This window comes from Phocoena phocoena, chromosome 14 (genome assembly GCF_963924675.1).
Source record: "Phocoena phocoena chromosome 14, mPhoPho1.1, whole genome shotgun sequence".
NCBI classification, from domain to species: domain Eukaryota; kingdom Metazoa; phylum Chordata; class Mammalia; order Artiodactyla; family Phocoenidae; genus Phocoena; species Phocoena phocoena.
In genome coordinates, this window is record NC_089232.1 from 83,439,591 (window position 1) to 83,452,991 (window position 13,401).

A 13,401-nucleotide genomic window follows, 5' to 3' on the forward strand; every position below is an offset into this window, starting at 1 on the left:
CAGGAAATTACAGGGGCTTCGGGAGCTCTGTGCCAGGAACTGGGGCCGGAGACCAGTGTATATTTTATACCATTTCATTAGGGTCCTGTGCTCTCTGCTCCTCAGGGGTCTCATGGCCCTTGTCTGGGTTGAAAGTGAAGCCATTGTAGCCGTTTGCAAACTGTGGCGGCCCTACCTCTACAAGTACCCGTGCTGAGTTTTACCCAAGTCTTGATCCGCTTCTCTTGATAATTTCAGATGGTTTGGGAAATGGACTCCATTTTAGAGCTCCAGGTAAAAATGTCCAGATTTAGGTCATTTTCATGTTTCTGTACACCAAGTGGGCAAGCTAGGGTTCAGGTTTCCTTTGAGATGCTGGTCAACTGTAGAAACTCAAAGAAACTTAAGATCTTGGGGACTCATGAAAACGTTTAGGTAATAATTTAAAATTTAATCTTTTAATAGACTATATGTAATAACATTCCTCTTACTAAGCTCAACTATTTAAACACTTTAAACATGGATCATTGATGTAAATATTCAGGGAAAGATGAAGAGGTAAACCATAGGAGACCCTGTTTTGCAGGCCTGGATCGTTACATCTAGGAAGATGGCCGCCTGTGCCCTCTTCTCAGTGTCCCTGCAGCGGGGCCTGTGCCTGAGCCTGGGGTGGCTTAGAGTCTGGTGACTCTCTGCTCGTGCTAGACTGGCTGGGGTGTTTGGTCTCAGCATTCGTGTAGCTTACTTTCCTGTGAAGAATGTTAGGCTCTTAACCACGTTCATGTCACCTTTTTAGCATCTTGCAGAGGGCCATGATTCAATTCCATACAAATGACATTTAGAGGCGACAGTGAACCTGACATACCTTCAAGATGGTTCTGATTGTGGCTTTTGTGTTAAAGTTTGTCCCTGGAAAAGAAGCACAAACACCACCTGGGAATGAATTTTTATGTTATTTTGGGTCCTATGTGGCCTCTTTTCTCTTAAGATGTTTTCAAACTGCAGTAAACAGTCGATCTATAAGACCATTGAAAGTAAGGCCCAGGAGTGTTTTCAAGAACGCAGCAACAAAGTGTGCGGGAACTCCAGGGTGGACGAGGGGGAGGAGTGTGACCCCGGCATCATGTACCTGAACAACGACACTTGCTGCGACAGTGACTGCATGCTGAGGCCGGGCGTCCGGTGCAGGTGAGGAGCGTGGCGTGGGGTGGAGTTGGGCGCCTGACAGGGGTCCTCACAACAGCGGGCTGAAAGCGCGGGGCTCTAGAATCATCAGAGGGCCTGGCAAGTGTGTGTTTACCCCTTCTGCCCTTTATAGCGAGAAAAATGTTTTCTGGAAAGCAATGTGACATTGTATCACAAATCCTCCATCTTGCATCCTCTCTGCTGTAGCGATGCCATGGTACAAAGAATCTTTTCTAAGGAAACAGAGATGTACAAAGATGATTTAGCAGGGGTGTTCATGGCTACATCCTTTTATAATAACAAAATATGGGAAACAATCAAAATGACAATCCTGGGACATAAATTAATTATTGTGTATCTATACTGTAAATAGTGTTGAAGAATACTGTTTAATCCCAGAAACTGTGGAGGAAGCAGGTTACAAGTTAGAAGGTACTTAAATTTCCATTTTTAACGTCCAGTGCCTGGCTTAGAAGTAGGGGGGACTTTGATTTCTGGTCACAGATTTAATGGTATTCAGTGCTTATTAGCACTGTAAGTACTGATAGGGCTGACTAGTTTCTTGACCACTGTTGCCTTGTGGGCTTGAGTTTTTGTTTTTTTAAGTTTTTGGCTGCGCCATGCGGCATGTAGGATCTTAGTTCCCTGACCAGGGATCGAACCCATGCCCCCTGTGTTGGGAGTGTGGAGTCTTAACCACTGGGCCACCAGGGAAGTCCTTTTCTTTTTTTTTTTTTAATTACTGTATTAAGTTAATGAAAACCAAGGACACCAAGATGTTTTAAAGATGGGTCAATTTGGACCACTGTGCTGCGTGAGTCTGCATCAGGAAGGGCAGATGGACCATGTGCAGGTGGTGCTAGCGCCTGGGAGTCTGTGCAGGAGTGGGTGACCCAGCCAGGAGCCCCTGCCCTGCCATTTCAGGGCCCCGTGGCATGACCGTAGTCTGTGCTGTGGGGCTGTTCTTTGACTTGGACTGTCTGCTCTTCCTCTGTAGTGACAGGAACAGTCCTTGCTGTAAAAACTGTCAGTTCGAGACGGCCCAGAAGAAGTGCCAAGAGGCCATTAATGCTACTTGCAAAGGCGTGTCTTACTGCACAGGTATGTCCTCCCGTCGGTTCTCTTGGAATAATTTGCTCTAACAGGTATGTGTGTGTTGGAAAGCAAGATTGTGTTTCATTCAGATGAATATAGCCCTTTCTTTTTTTTAACCTCATGTGCAGAGTTGAGTTGATCTCAGCACACTTGTCATTGGTCTGTGCAAGGCCCGTGATTATTTCTCTTTGTTGTTTATTCCCTTTTATTCACTTCCATTCTCCTTCCCCTCATAGGCATCTGCTTTAACGTGTCTAATATTTGCCTAGATAGGTGTATATCCTTGAAAGATAGTGTGTTTATCTTCTGTATATGTGTGTTTTTAACGTGCCAAAGCGATACTCTACCTTAGATCATTTTTTTTTTTTAACTCAATACCATGTTTTTACAACTCTTGTTTTCTATTGCTCTGTATTTCTGTCTGTGTATCTGTATCTTTGTATCTAGTTCATTGTTTTGGGCACTTGCTGAGTGTTTAGTTTTGTGATTTACTATATTTTACTTATCTGTTCGCCAAGCAGTAGCTGCTTGGATTGCCTTTATCTCCTAATACGACAGATAGGACTACACCGAACACCCTTACACATCTACTTCGGGAGCTCTGAGAGCTTGATGAGTGCATATGGAGGAGTGGGTGCATACGGAGGAGTGGAATTGCTTAGTCGTGGAGGGAGGCACTCCAGCGTTCTCTAGAACAGCAGTAACGGGTTTTGTCAGTGCCCCCGCCAGTGGTCCAGGTTTCTGTATTCTGATGTCCTTGCTGACACACTGTATTATCCAGCTGTCTTATTTTTTTTGCTGGTCTGATGAGTATAACGTGATTTCTTATTATTTACATTTTTCTTGAACATCTCTTTATATTTGTTAGCTATTTAGATTTCTCCTTTTGTGAATAACTAGTTCATTTATTTGGTCCATTTTTAAAAATTGCATTTCATTTTTGCTGTTATTGATTTGGAGGAGTTCTTTTATGATAATCCATTTGGTTTAAACATTGCATATGCCTTCCTCCTATCTGTTGTCCTTTTTGGAACTGAAATCTTTCACTTGAATCAAATCTGTCATTTTGTTTGTGTGTTTACTTTTTTGAGTTGTGGATAGTTACAAAGATATTTTCCACAGCTGCTTCTGTAGCTTCATAATTTTACCTTTCACATTTAGGACTTTATCTGGAGCTAAGTTTGAGATTGTATTGATTATCAATATTACCTGTAGTTCTTATTGCCTGTAGTTAGTTGTTCCTTTAAAAAATCTCCAAGCTATATTATTAGGTACATGATTGGACATATTCTCTACATCTTCTTGATCTGCTATTCCTTCATCAGTATGTAATGCTCCTTTTTGACCCTTGTGATTTCTTTTAAATTTTTTCTTTTTTAATTTGTATTGGAGTATAGTTGACTTACAGTGTTGTGTTAGTTACAGGTGTACAGCAAAGTGAATCCGTTACACATATACTGTTTTAACTTGTTAATATTCAGTCTGCTGCCTGTTTGTTGTTCTTGTGCCTGTTTGTCTGGTGTATCTATCCCATCTTGTATTTTTCTAATCTCTGTGCCCATTTAAAGTGTAAGTTCAGTGGTTTCTAGTATCCTCACATTTGTGCATCCACCTACCAGTCTGTTTTCATCACCTCAAAAAGAAATCCGCATCCTTCAGCCACCATTTCGAGTCCCCTCATCATCCCAGCTCCAGATAGCCACTAATCTACTTTCTGTCTCTATGGATTTACCTAATCTGGATGTTTCATATAAATGGAATCATACAATACGTGGGCTTCTTTCCCTCAGAATAATGTTTTCAAGGTTTATCCATGTTGTAGCATGAATCAGTCCTTCATTTATTTTAATTGCTGAATAATATTCCATTGTATGGATATATCACGTTTGTTATTCATTCATCAGTTGCTGCTGTTTGGCTGCTATGAATAATGATACTGTGCAGATTTGTGTGCAAGTTTTTTTTTTTAATGAACCCACCCAACTTTTAATTAATTAATTAAAGTTTTGGCTGCATTGGGTCTTTGTTGTTGTGCGCGGGCTTTCTCTAGTTGTGGTGAGCGGGGGCTACTCTTCGTTGTGGTGCGCGGGCTTCTCATTGTGGTGGCTTCTCATTGCAGAGCACAGGCTCTAGGTGCACAGGCTTCAGTAGTTGTGGCTCGCGGGCTCTGGAGCACAGGCTCAGTAGTTGCGACGCATGGGCTTAGTTGCTCTGCGGCATGTGGAATCCTCCCGGACCAGGGCTCGAACCCGTGTCCCCTGCACTGGCAGGCAGATACTTGACCACTGTGCCACCAGGGAAGTCCCTGTGTGCAAGTTTTTGTGTGGACTTATGTTTTTATTTCTCCTATATATATATCCTTTTGTTGAATTGCTGGGTCATGCGGTAACTGTTTAATCCTTTGAAGAACTGCCAGGCTGTTTTCCAAGTGGCTGCCCATTTTACGTTCCCACCAGCATGTGTGAAGGTTCCAGTTTCTCCACATCCTCACCAATACTTCTTATTGTCTGTCTTTTTTTTCTTTTTTGGCCGCACCACACGGCATGTGGGATCTCAGTTCCCCAACCCAGGGATCGAACCCATGCCCTCTGCAGTGGAAGCGTGGAGTCCCAACCACTGGACCATCAGGGAATTCCCGTCTTTTTGATTGTCGCCATCCTAGTGGATGCGAAGTTTTATCTCATTTTGAGTTTTCCTTCGGCTTTTACATGTGCATTTTATGAGATGTTACTCATGATTCTTACATTCTGAGATCTGTCAGCATCACATTAGTTTGGCAAATGTCAAGAGCCTGAATATCTCAATCAGTCTTTAAAAAACACTTTCTAGGGGCTTCCCTGGTGGTGCAGTGGTTGACAGTCCGCCTGCCGATGCAGGGGACACGGGTTCGTGCCCCGGTCCGGGAAGATCCCACATGCCGCAGAGCGGCTGGGCCCGTGAGCCATGGCCGCTGAGCCTGCGCGTCCAGAGCCTGTGCTCCGCAACGGGAGAGGACACAACAGTGAGAGGCACGCGTAGCGCAAAAAAACCCAAAAAAAACCCCAAAAAACCACTTTCTAGCTGTGCTCAGTGTTTGTCTTTATTGTAATAATAGAAAGATGTTTTCTTTAAATAAGTGTAAGTAAAACAATTTGAAAAAAAGATATTCCTTTTCAAACAGCCTTTTGTTCCCTTGGTATTTTATACAAAGTAGCAGCAGCAGCAGCACCTGGGCTCTTGTTAGAAATGGAAATGCCTGGTCCCCTCCCCGGGCCTCCTGCAACTGGCGGCTTGGGGCAGGGCCCAGCCCTCTGTTGCAGCATCCACTGGCGGATCTTCGTGCACGCTCCACTTTGAGTACCATGTTAAATAGGTGATGCTATGTTTTTAATTATTTTCCTGTGCGTTTTATACTCTGATTTTAATCTTTTAAGAACAGATGTTCAACAGATGTTCTAAAGCATTTTTTATGTCTCTGCTGAGGGCAGCATAACATACTAAAAATATGGTGACAGAACAGAATACAAACCTCCCCTGAACTTGCTGTACTTTTTCCAGAGTTTGCTTTCAGTGGCAGTGAGTTTGCTATAAGACAGTCTTGTTGGCACTCTGAATGCCCAGCACCCATAATGGGTTTTATAAAACCAGAGGCAGAGGTAGCAGCCTAAGCAAGTGTCTCATATGTGTTAGGTAGTTAATGAAAGGCTGCTTTTGTAGGAAATAGGGCAGATGCATTTAGGTTCACAGCCCTTTGAGTCTGAACCTTTCGACTGGCTCCATTCCTCAGCTGAGAGGCCAGGCCTGTAGTGGTGCCGTGCAGAGGTCTCCCTTCCCTTTTAGCGCTGGCTTTCAACTGCGTGTGCTTCTCATTTTCCAGAGTGAGTCATTCGTTCCACCCTTTCTCTCGGATTTAACATCCTCGGTTGGCTTTTCTTTGTCCTTACGAATCATTGATTCATTTAAGAAATATCTGTGGCTTACCTACAGTGTGACAGGGATTGGACATCACCGATTCATTAATAGTTGTGGGCTCTGCTCTCATGGAGCTTACCAGTCTGGTGGTAAGAAACAGAAAATAACCACAGGTAATCGAATAGATGTAAATTGTAAAACGTGTGCTGTGAAGGGGAGAAGCCCGTGGAGTGGCAGAGCATGGCGGGGATGAGGGGCCACCAGCTTAGGCAGGGTCCTCGGGGATGGCTGAGAAAGGCTGAGCAAGGAGGTCTTGGAGAGAAAATCTGAAGGGTGAGAAGCAGCCAGTCCTCTTTAGAGAGTGGAGACAAGAACCTTGTGGGTACTGAGCGCATACGGTCAGGTTCTGAGGTGAGAGAGAAATGGAGTACATTGAAGGGTGGCCGTTGGAGCGGGCGTGTGGCTTGGGGATGGTCGTGTGCCTTCCTAGGGAGTTTGCGTCTTAGTCAAGGGAGGGCACACAGGTGTCTTTTATTGGTGATAGTAGTGGAGATCTCTTGTATATACATTCTTTTGTATGTTATGTTTCACAATATAAAGGTAAAAGAATGCTTGGCACGTGTAAGTAGTGACGGAGGCGAGGCCGCGGGAGCCGGGTGGACGCTGGGAGGAGCGGGCAGCTTGGTGCCCGGCACGGCCAGGCCTCGGTGCTCCCCGGCTGCCGGGACACGGGCCGCCCCGTGGAACTGGGCCACGTGACTCAGGGCGGCCCGTGTGCCCTTTGCGTGCTGCAGGTAACAGCAGTGAGTGCCCCCCTCCTGGCGATGCTGCCGACGACACGGTGTGCTTGGATCTCGGCAAGTGTAAAGATGGCAAGTGTGTGCCCTTCTGCGAGCGGGAGCAGAGGCTGGAGTCCTGCGCGTGTAACGGTGAGCACATGGCCCTGCCCATCCTTGCAGCGGGTGGTGTGCGCAGACGGACCGCTGCCTCCGGGTCCCGCTCCTTCCACGGTCGTCTCCGGAAGCCGTCCTGTCCATCTCCCTCGTGGCTGTGTTTTCAGACCGTGAGGCCGCTCGGCGGCGAGACCAGAGGGGACTGCGGAAGGGCGGGCGGCTGGAGGTCCGTCCTCACTCCTCCTCCCGCTGGCCTCGAGCTCTGGTGCGGCCCAGGACCCACCCGGCGCGGCCCAGGCCCGGGTCCCCCCTCTGTTGGGACGTCTGCTGGGCCAGCCGCCGCCGCTCCCTGCCAGACGCCTGGGGCAGGGGCCTCTCAGCCACGGCCTCTGGGACCCTTGTCCTCAGATTTCCACACTGTTTTTGGAACCTTTGGGTCTGAGGAAGGGCCTGAGGGACTGGCTGGGCTCTGAGCTCCCCGCCCTCCATCAGAGAGAGTTCTGCTGCGTTCACAGCAGAAATCCCAGAAGTCAGAGCCCCTGGGATGGGCGCTTAGCATCCACACAGCGGAGCAAGCGGCTCTTCCAGGTGGAATGACGTGTGAATAAAGATAACACACAGTAAGCGCCAGGTGGTTTATTCAGTGAGCGGCACGCGGCTTGGGGTGCCCTGGAAGCACACATAGCAAGTGCCCAGGAAATGCCTGACACGTGAATGAATGAGGAGAAGGTTTTCGTTTTTCCTTTAAAGTGGTTTTGCTTGTTTTTGTGTTCTGGCTGATTTCAGTTTTCCTAAGAGGTCAAGTAAAGATTGTCCCGAGTTACACGGCCTGTTGACCTTTTGGGCATTCCTGCAGTTTGTACGTGTGCCAGATACCCCATGTGCTGTCGGAGGGTGGTGTCCATGGAGGGGAGAGGTCGTTCTTAGGCTGCGGTGCTCCTGTCGCTGGCGGGTCACTCAGATCTGCACCCGAGGCTGGCAGTTCTGTCACAGTGGCTTGGCTCTCGCTGGAGCCTTGGCTTTCCAGAGTGTGCCGGAAACTGAGAAGCCAGGGATTGAAACCCACAGCGTAATAACGCCGGGACGAAGGGAATCATTTAGCATTATGAAGGGTTTGAAGTAGAGAGAATCTGCCTTTTAATCTCTTAAAGGAAACTTTTCTGTGTAAATTGTTTTTACCTTTTGCTTTACCTCTCTGAGGGCTGAGGAGCCTGAACTCGGGAGTTACTCCTTGGCGGGGGGAGGGGAGTGGAGGGGGCGGGTGTGAAACCAGGATCATATTCGCTGTTGGAATAAAAAATGAGTGCAATTCCTTCCCTGCGGGAGCGGGGTAGCAGCGGGACAGGCAGGAGGAGAGCGCGTGTCTAAGAGGCTCTGCTCTGTTTCAGAAACCGACAACTCGTGCAAGGTGTGCTGCAGGGACCCCTCGGGCCGCTGCCTGCCCTATGTCGACGCCGAACAGAAGAACTTATTTTTGAGGAAGGGAAAGCCCTGTACAGTAGGATTTTGTGACATGAATGTGAGTATTTATTTATCTGCAGCTTTTTCTCTAACAGCCAGATGTGAAGTTTTTATTTTGTAAATGCTGGGTTTTGCAAATGGAAGGGAATCAGAGCACAGATGCTCACATGTCTATCCGTTGTCCTCGTGTGAGAGTCTAGTTACATACTGTGCGTGTGACCTCAGAAGACCAGGTGCTCTCAGGAGACTGGGCAGGACCTGGGGGACTTTGTGGTAAAGCTGAGTTTGAGGCAGGGAGTCCTACTGACTTGGTTTTCTGGGCTAATTATAAAGGTCACTAATTCTGCAGGATTGCAAGCTCTGATTTTGAAATGGGTGCCGAGTGGGCAGGAAAGACCTACGGGCAGCTTGACTCGCCTAAGTCAGACCCTTCTGCTGTCCACAGAAACACGATTTTATCCCTGCGCTGTCACGGGGAGGGCTTAAGGGGCTTGAGAGGCATCTCCGGCAGTGTGTGTGTGAGATCAGTGCAGTCCTTACTGGAATTGGCCCATCTTTAACAAACTGGTTTTCTTGAGTTTTGTCTTCTGGTAATTCTAAATTCACTTATAAAAATGGACTGAGTGTGGCGTGTCAGTGACAGAGAATGCACCTTCTTAGGTACCCATTCCAGTGTGTCAGAGATGGCTCTCCTGGCCGTTTGGTTTCAGTGGAGCCCTTTTCGTGTTAATTATGTGTTTGACTTGAAGGAAGCCATGTTCCTTCTAAGTGCATGGCCGCTGGGGTAATGCCGGGTGCTTTCTGTTCACAGGGCAAATGTGAGAAGCGAGTGCAGGATGTCATTGAGCGGTTCTGGGAGTTCATTGACAAGCTGAGCATCAATACTTTCGGTACGTGGTTTCCCCAGGTGGGTGGTTGCTTGGAACTGAGCTGATTTCACTGATGACGTTAAAAAAGTGTGGTTTCAGACTGACAGGCCCTAATCGTGCAATAGAAGATGGAAATAGTTACCACTTTTGTTCTGAAGCGACTTTGTTGGCTAAAGAAAATGTGGACACATTATAGGTCTGCCCCTGTGTAGCACGGATGCACAAATTTTAAAACAAGGGAAGTAAAAATACTGGCTTCTTTACTAAAAAATGAACATGTGACAGTTAAGTGTCCTTCAGTCCTGTAGCTTGCAAAGCTGAATCCTGCTTGATATGAGTCATTTACTTAAAAGTGGGCCTCAGACTTTGCAGAAGCAAGGATGCACTGTGTCCTCTAGGGCTCATCATTTAGGGTTTAGTCACAAAAACAATAGTACCCAGACAGCATCAGCGTTGTCTTCGCAAGCACTGTTCCTAGTAGGAGCCTCCTCCAGGATGAGTCCCCTGCACTGTCCCTCCGGGGACTGTGTGGGCCCTCCTGTGATGTGATCTGTTCTCCACAAGCACATGGGTCCATTCTGGGGAGAGCTCCCGTGTGTGGGGGGACAGCTGGGTGTACAGCAGTGGCACAGAAATGCTTCTTGGTACCAGCTCAGCTGTTACATCCCGCCAGCAGTCTGTGCCGTTTGACACGTGATAGTACTCTGAGAAGGTTGCATTTTCAATTTCTAAAGTACTTGGTCAAGACATTCACTGTTTGGAATTGTTCACAGGGAAGTTTTTAGCAGACAACATCGTAGGCTCCGTCCTGGTTTTCTCCTTGATATTTTGGATTCCTTTCAGCATTCTGGTCCATTGTGTGGTAAGTCACCAGTTTTTAAGTAATGAAACATTTTATTAAAATTTTGAGCAACTCGAACCATGTTACCTTCGGAAAAGATAAAAATTTGTTCTTAGAAAAATCTGACCTGCTGTTTCCAATGACATTTTTGGTGCTGTCCCTGGAAAAGCATTTTTGGTAAAAAGATTAATGGTCTGTAAAAAAATTACATTTTTTGTGCACGGATGTTTCGCTCTCATGTATAAGAACTCAGAGAGACTGGTTAACTGGGCTTGTCCGGAACCTCTGAGGAGTGAAGCTTCTTAACGAGCGCACCCAGGCTGACTTTGCTGTGGCAGAGCAGATGCCAAACAGCAGCATTCCAGACATGCTGCCCCATCAGGTCTGCAGTCTTGGCATCGTCGTCTGGGGTGCTCGCTCAGATGCTTCCACATGAGCAGAGGGAGCTGTCTTCTTTATTGTTCAAAATGAGTAACAGCTAACAGTTGAATAGGGCTTTGAGAAACTCCAGGCACTTTATGAAGTTTGATTTTGATTTTGAAACGGTGCTGAGTGGGTAGGAAAGACCTACAGGCAGCTTGACTCGCCTAAGTCAGACCCTTCTGCTGTCCACAGAAACACGATTTTATCCCTGTGCTGTCACGGGGAGGGCTTCAGGGGCTCGAGAGGCTTCTCTGGGCGGCCTGGTCCTGTTTTCCCGAAAATTTCTTTCTCCAGAAATGTTCTTATAGATCCGTTCTCCTTGCTTCTGTGGGAAAAGGAGGATTTGTCTGCTGTGTAGAGATGAGGACGTCAGAGCCAGGCTTCCAGGCCTGTGCCCTGAAACCCCTGCGCGGGGCCCTCCCGCGAGCACGTGGGATGCTCCGGCCCGGCGAGCTCTCGGGTCTTCGCGGCCCCGTGCCTTTCCTTGGCTGTGCGCTCTCACTGAACGGCTCTTCTCTCGAGCGGCGAGCCTGCCGGATGCCAGGAAAAGCCCTGCGAAAGCGGAGCGGTGTTAAAGGGGGCGCGGTGGAGGCTTTGACAGATGGGCGACGGTGCCGTCCATTACGGTCGCTTTTACCTGAGAGTCAGACCTGCGTGGTTTACGGCGAGAGTTACGACTGTGGACCGAGAGGCCTGACGCTCGATTTCTGCGCAGGGCTGCCGACGGGAGGGCGGGCAGTGGCTTGTCTCTGACCTTGGCGGCCGTTCAGGGCGGCTGGGCTGGAAGCCAGGCCCCGGGCAGGGAGGGCGGACCACGTGTCCAGCCTTCTGCAGGGTGTGTGTCAGGACTCGAGGCCTGGCGCTGCCAAGAGCTGGGGCCACAGCGACCCTGGACACGGCCGGGAGGAGTGACGAGGCTCTGGTGGGCTGGGCCGCTGGGAGGCCAGCGCTGGCCGCACGGAGCCGCCCTCGTTGTTCCTGCCCGGGGCTGGGCCTCAGACACCAGCGCTTAAACCTCGCCCGTTTCCTTACTTAACGCCAAAAAACACATTTCTTTGACGTGCAAACACCTGGGCAGAACCCTTAAAGCGTGGCCGCGAAGTTCCTCTGTGCGACCTGCTTCCACTTTGTACACCTCCAGCTCTGAGTTCGTTCTTCCCTGGACAGTAGGAGGGGCTCATGAGGAAGGGGCGCTGAACCAGCTGTTTGCAGGAGTGACGCTGCTCTGCTCTTCTTTCTAGGATAAGAAACTGGACAAGCAGTTTGAATCGCTGTCTCTGTTCCACCCCAGTGTAAGTATCTCTCACGAGTTGTTCTCGGTTGTATTTTGAGGCCTGCTAAGCAGAGACCTTCACTGGCCTCCCCAGCAAGAGCCACCAGCCTTTCCAGCGGCACCTTCTCTGGCAGGAAGGTCCTGGGGTACCAGGAGGGATCTAGGTTGGATGGTAAGGTCAGTTCTCATGACAGTGACAGTGAACGTTTGCTAGTCGCTTGGATGGTCAGCCCTGAGTGGTCAGCTGTTCAGCACGGGCTTAGTTTAACACTGAGAGAGCTTTTCCTGTCTTGGGATCCTGACAGCGTTGTTTCTCGTGAGCCTCCTTTGGGTCTTCAAACGGCGGTGTGTCAGGACTTGAACGCTAACTGCTCGAGTAGCTTCTTGGGGTGCCTTCCCCAGCATGGGGATCAGGGCACCGACAGGGGTGGCCACCTGCCGGGTGAGGCTGGGACTGTGGGACCTGGGGTGCACCTACTCCGTGTCTTCCAGAACGTCGAGATGCTGAGCAGCATGGATTCCGCTTCGGTTCGCGTCATCAAGCCCTTTCCCGCGCCCCTGACCCCGGGCCGCCTGCAGCCCCCACAGCCTGCCCCTGCGGTGCCCCCCGCGCCTTTGGTGCCTGTGGCCCCGAAGCTGGACCACCAGCGGATGGACACCATCCAGGAGGACCCCAGCATGGATTCGCACGCCGACGAGGACGGCTTCGAGAAGGACCCCTTCCCAAATAGCAGCACGGCCGCCAAGTCGTTCGAGGACCTCACGGACCATCCGGTCACCAGAAGCGAAAAGGCCTCGTCCTTTAAGCTGCAGCGTCAGAACCGCATTGACAGCAAGGAAACCGAGTGCTAGTTCAGGACCACGTCCCGAGCGCTCTGACTTCCGTGTGCAGAATATTTTTATAGATTTGTGAAGATTTGGGAGAAAAAAAGGAAGTGACTTCACAGCAGATGCCGGTCATGTGTTTGGACTTCCTTCGCATACGTAATACTTGTGTGGTCAGGCCCTTTTCCTTCCGAAGAGGTAAGGTGAATCTCGCTTAATTTGAGGCTTTCAGGTTTTAGTTTTTTTGATCTTTAAGATATCCTTCAACCTCTGACGCAAAAGCAGAAACTACAGCTGGATTAGGTTATGAGTATTTACATTTTTGTAAATTAACTTTTTATATTGGGAACGGCACTGATTAGGGAGATGCTCAGTTTTGTTTTAAACACTGTAATGATCCAGCAAACATGAGGCATTTAGCAGTTTCTTGTGAGGATAACTGGAACACAGAATAGATTTATTTATTCTTTTGCCTTGAAGACAAAGGGAGAAAAAAACCAATGTATACATTGTCTCCAAAATGTGGGTTCTGTTTCTAGATATTACCTAGAACTTGTAGCAGAAGAAGGGAATTACACCGCTAAATTTAGGGATAAGGTTTCTTAACTCTGAATTGTTAAGAATCTCTAATGTCTGGAATTAAAACAATCTAGCTTAAATTGTAGC

At 48.4% G+C, this 13,401-nt stretch overlaps 1 protein-coding gene across 1 annotated transcript in view; it reads left to right on the plus strand.

Annotated features, from left to right (window-relative positions):
* Positions 1 to 13,231, plus strand: part of ADAM17 (ADAM metallopeptidase domain 17) — a 51,235-nt gene extending 38,004 nt beyond the window's left edge. The window contains exons 12-19 of the mRNA XM_065891587.1: positions 968 to 1,167; positions 2,162 to 2,265; positions 6,945 to 7,079; positions 8,432 to 8,562; positions 9,316 to 9,394; positions 10,147 to 10,235; positions 11,879 to 11,929; positions 12,403 to 13,231. Of these exons, the coding sequence (XP_065747659.1) occupies positions 968 to 1,167; positions 2,162 to 2,265; positions 6,945 to 7,079; positions 8,432 to 8,562; positions 9,316 to 9,394; positions 10,147 to 10,235; positions 11,879 to 11,929; positions 12,403 to 12,762 (1,149 nt within the window). The 3' untranslated portion in view covers positions 12,763 to 13,231. The remainder of the gene's footprint in view (positions 1 to 967; positions 1,168 to 2,161; positions 2,266 to 6,944; positions 7,080 to 8,431; positions 8,563 to 9,315; positions 9,395 to 10,146; positions 10,236 to 11,878; positions 11,930 to 12,402) is intronic.
* Positions 13,232 to 13,401: the final 170 nt, after the last annotated feature.